At 38.0% G+C, this 3,590-nt stretch overlaps 1 protein-coding gene across 1 annotated transcript; it reads right to left on the bottom strand.

The window, feature by feature from the left end:
* Nucleotides 1–485: 485 nt before the first annotated feature.
* On the bottom strand, nucleotides 486–1,325 carry LOC129299432 (uncharacterized). The gene has a single exon (XM_054937909.1). The coding sequence runs from the start codon at nucleotides 1,323–1,325 to the stop codon at nucleotides 486–488; it is 840 nt and encodes a 279-aa protein (XP_054793884.1).
* Nucleotides 1,326–3,590: the final 2,265 nt, after the last annotated feature.

Genomic DNA, 3,590 nt, shown 5'->3' with positions numbered 1-3,590 from the left:
AAAACTTGCGTAGTCCAGAGGCTTCTAAGTAATGTGGATCTCGGAACAAGTTTCCAGGTTTAACAAAAATAATATGGACAAAATGTCATATCAACCCAGTTTCAAGATCTCACACATCATCTCTTGGTCTTGTCTGTGTCGTGCCCATCACTTTTAAAACAAGATGAAGCCCAAGACAGATAGAAAAACAACATGTGTTTCCTCGTCTCCACAAATAACAGACAGAAAATCCTTTTGAAAGAAAGCTTCTTTCTGATTTACTTCACGCACATTGAATTCTCAGGAAATTGTGGACTAAGAGTATTTACAGAAGCAAACGATCAGCAATCAGTTATCAGATTCACACACGCATGGGGGGGAAAAAAAGAAGGGACAAATTCCAGAATGAAGATTTGAAGAAATACTTCATAAGCTGTTGTATCAAAGCAAAATCGCTCCTGCAAAGTGGAAGCAAAGAACAAAAAAAAGGAACTCTGTGCCAAAATCTACAAAAAAATAAAGCACTCCAAGGAAACGAGTGGGTTATCGAGTGACTCCTGCGGCTCCCTCGAAACATCGTCGTTTTCCTCTCCTACTCTGTCACTCTCACTATTCTCCACTGCTTTTGCCGGTGGCTTGACCTGGCTCCGACCGCTGGCGGCACTGACTGGCCGGGTTGGTGGCGACTTCGATCGTCGGTCAGATGCCTCGCCGCCGTCGCGGCAGACTCTTCTGGGGCCCACATTAGGCTTCCTAGTCGCCACCTGACCAGATTCCCTCCCGCGAACTGACCTCGTGGCACCCTGCCTCCTCTTCTTTTCCGGTGAAGGCTCCGATCTTCTCGCCGGAGATTTGGACCTCCTCTCTCTGCCGTCGGAGCTATCGACGCTGCACGAACGCTTTCTGGTTAAATTACAGAATGGAGGTTGATTCAGCCTCTTCCTAGTCGCTTCGTCCTCCCTCTTTTCTGCAATTGGAGTCGTCGTCGTCGTGGTTGAAAAGCTCTCGTTTAAACTGCATATTTCTGATGTTTGAGACACCTCAGAGACCTCGTCAACTTTTTCAAATTTCTCGACTCGGGGCTGAATCACAGCCATCTGGGTGCTTCTTTCTTCCACCAAAATTGAAACTTGAGGTTTGGAAATGGTTGTTTCTGAGAGAACAACCTTCACAGTTTCCTCCACCACAGTTGGCGGCAGTCCTGGCGGAGCTTGATTGTCAATTTCATGAGTGGCATTTGATTTCTTTTCGGGAGATCTCGGACGAGGTTGATGGACATGCGAACCATTTTGGTGATCTGGGTGATCTTGTTTTGGGCATTTAGGATTGCTGAAGCAGCAACCCATTTGGATGGAATAGGAGGCAATCAATCACAGAGATGTTAGAATGAGGTGGAGAGGTTAGAGGAAGAAAGTGTTTGAAATTGCATGGCTGTGATGATTTGGATATTTTGAATAACTGAAACGGCTGTTATTCAAGTGTACGTTTGTTTTGGTTTTGGAAGTCTGTAAAGATTGTGAGGCGGAAAATGAGGTCTGTTGAGGAACAGTGAACTAAACACAAGTGACAAGTGAGAGGACAGGCATTCACTGGCTTCAAACCTGTGTGGACATTCTATTCAAAAAAAAAAACCTGTCTGGACATATCTAAGGTTGATGTTCTCTGAAAAAAAACAAAAGAAAAAAGGAAAAAGGAACAAGCTTGATCCCGCTCGTGATTAAAGGAAAGCTTGGTTTTCATCGCTACAAACACCATAATTAGCTCCAGCACAACCTTGTAACATAATCATCTTCATAGGTTGAATTTTTGAAATGTTTGGTTGACCTGATATGAGAAACTAATCCCTCTCTGGAACCTAATTCCGATAGTACTCTTTTCGTTTTAAATATAAAATGTGTTTTGAAAAAGCTCTAAGTTTTATTATGTAAGGTATTTTGCATATTTCTTGGAATGATTAATATATTTTCCCCCAAGTTTTTATAATAAGAATATATCAAAATTATTCATTTTTCTTCATTAACATGATCTGTCTCACATGCATGGAGTCCGGTTTCAATGCTCAGCAGCTTTGTTGAGCACCGCGATGCTCATCATTAAAAAACATTTAGGCCATCTAGATTTTAATTTGGATGGTCCAATTTTTTTAATTTTAATTTTATAAAAATATTTTTAGATTTTTTTAATTTTAATTTTATAAAAATAAAATTAATAATTTTTGATAAATATATTCACCATCAATTTGGACAATACTAATTCAATTTGAGATTCTTCATGGTTCAATTTAATATTATAATTTTTATAAACTAATTACCTAGATATACTTTGGACGAGACAGATTTAATATTAAAATTTTTTAATAAATGTTTATTTTAATAAATATAAAAAAAAATAAAAACTTTAAATCTAGGCCTTGCAGATAAAAATTTAATCTTAAATCTGGATTGTTCAGAGTACATCCAGATAGTTAATTTATAAAAATTACAACATTAAATTAAACCATTCAAATTTAATCAATACTATCCAGAGATCCAGATTGATGATAAGTATATTTATCAAAAAAATTTATAAATTTTATTTTTATAAATTAAAATTAAAATTAAAAAAAATCTGGACCATTCAAATTAAAATTTGGATGGCTCATATGTTTTTTTATGATGAGTACCATAGTGCTCAGCAAGCAAGCAAGTTGCTGAGCACCGAAACCGGACTCATTTACAGGAGGGTAAGGTTAGGGGAAAAAACTAAAAGCCTAATACCTAACTGTTTCCATTAGTTAGCAAGAGTGGGTATGTTTTGAACGGGTAGCGTGTCTTATGTATATAATAACAGTTTCATTGGTGGATAGTTAAATAATGATTTTATAGAGAGTTACTTTTCCGAGCCGAAAGGCTTACACGGATTTTGACGACTCGTTGGAAGAAAACTCTGTTTCACGCATCTTACGTTGAAAATGGAAAGGGTTTTTGTGTGTACTAGGCTGCCTATTAGTCCCATAAGGCTGTTTGATTGGGGGGGATGGGAGGGAAAAATTTTAAAATTTTTCCTCCCCATCCCTCCAAAGCCTCTCCTCCAAATTGGGGGGGACCTCCCCTCCCCTCCCTCACCTACCTTCCCTCAAACCAAACAGATCCTAAAAAAAGCTTTTGCCTTCTATTGTATTTACTTTACTGTTAGTCGGCGTGGAGGACTTTTTGCATTTTGCAATGAAAAGCACAAAAGAGCTAAAATCCAAGGGCAACCAATCTCTCTCTCTCTCTCTCTCTCTCTCTCTCTCTCTCTCTCTCTCTCTCTCTCTCTCTCTCTCTCTCTCTCTCTCACACACACACAAATTAATAGAGACAAGGCAAGTGCTATTCCTGATAGAAGTGTGAGAAATTTATGATTACATGATTACTGGATTTTGTAATCATTAATCCTCATTTTCTTGATTAATCAAGATTCAAACATCCCATGAAGTTCCAAATGCTAAAAAAATGTTAACCTCCTCTAATTAATCTCAGTCACGCAGTTATAAAAGTTTGACAATGCATTAGCAACCATCTGATTTAAAGGATTGATGTGTTTGGGTGTTCAATCCTATATTTGTTAGCAAATCAAGCTCACTTCACATT

The sequence above is a fragment of the Prosopis cineraria genome, unplaced genomic scaffold, assembly GCF_029017545.1.
Source record: "Prosopis cineraria cultivar Desert tree isolate PC_DT_omini unplaced genomic scaffold, ASM2901754v1 PC1157, whole genome shotgun sequence".
In the NCBI taxonomy this organism is placed as follows: domain Eukaryota; kingdom Viridiplantae; phylum Streptophyta; class Magnoliopsida; order Fabales; family Fabaceae; genus Prosopis; species Prosopis cineraria.
Note: the sequence above shows the minus strand (reverse complement) of the source record. Positions and strands in the feature narration are given on the sequence as shown.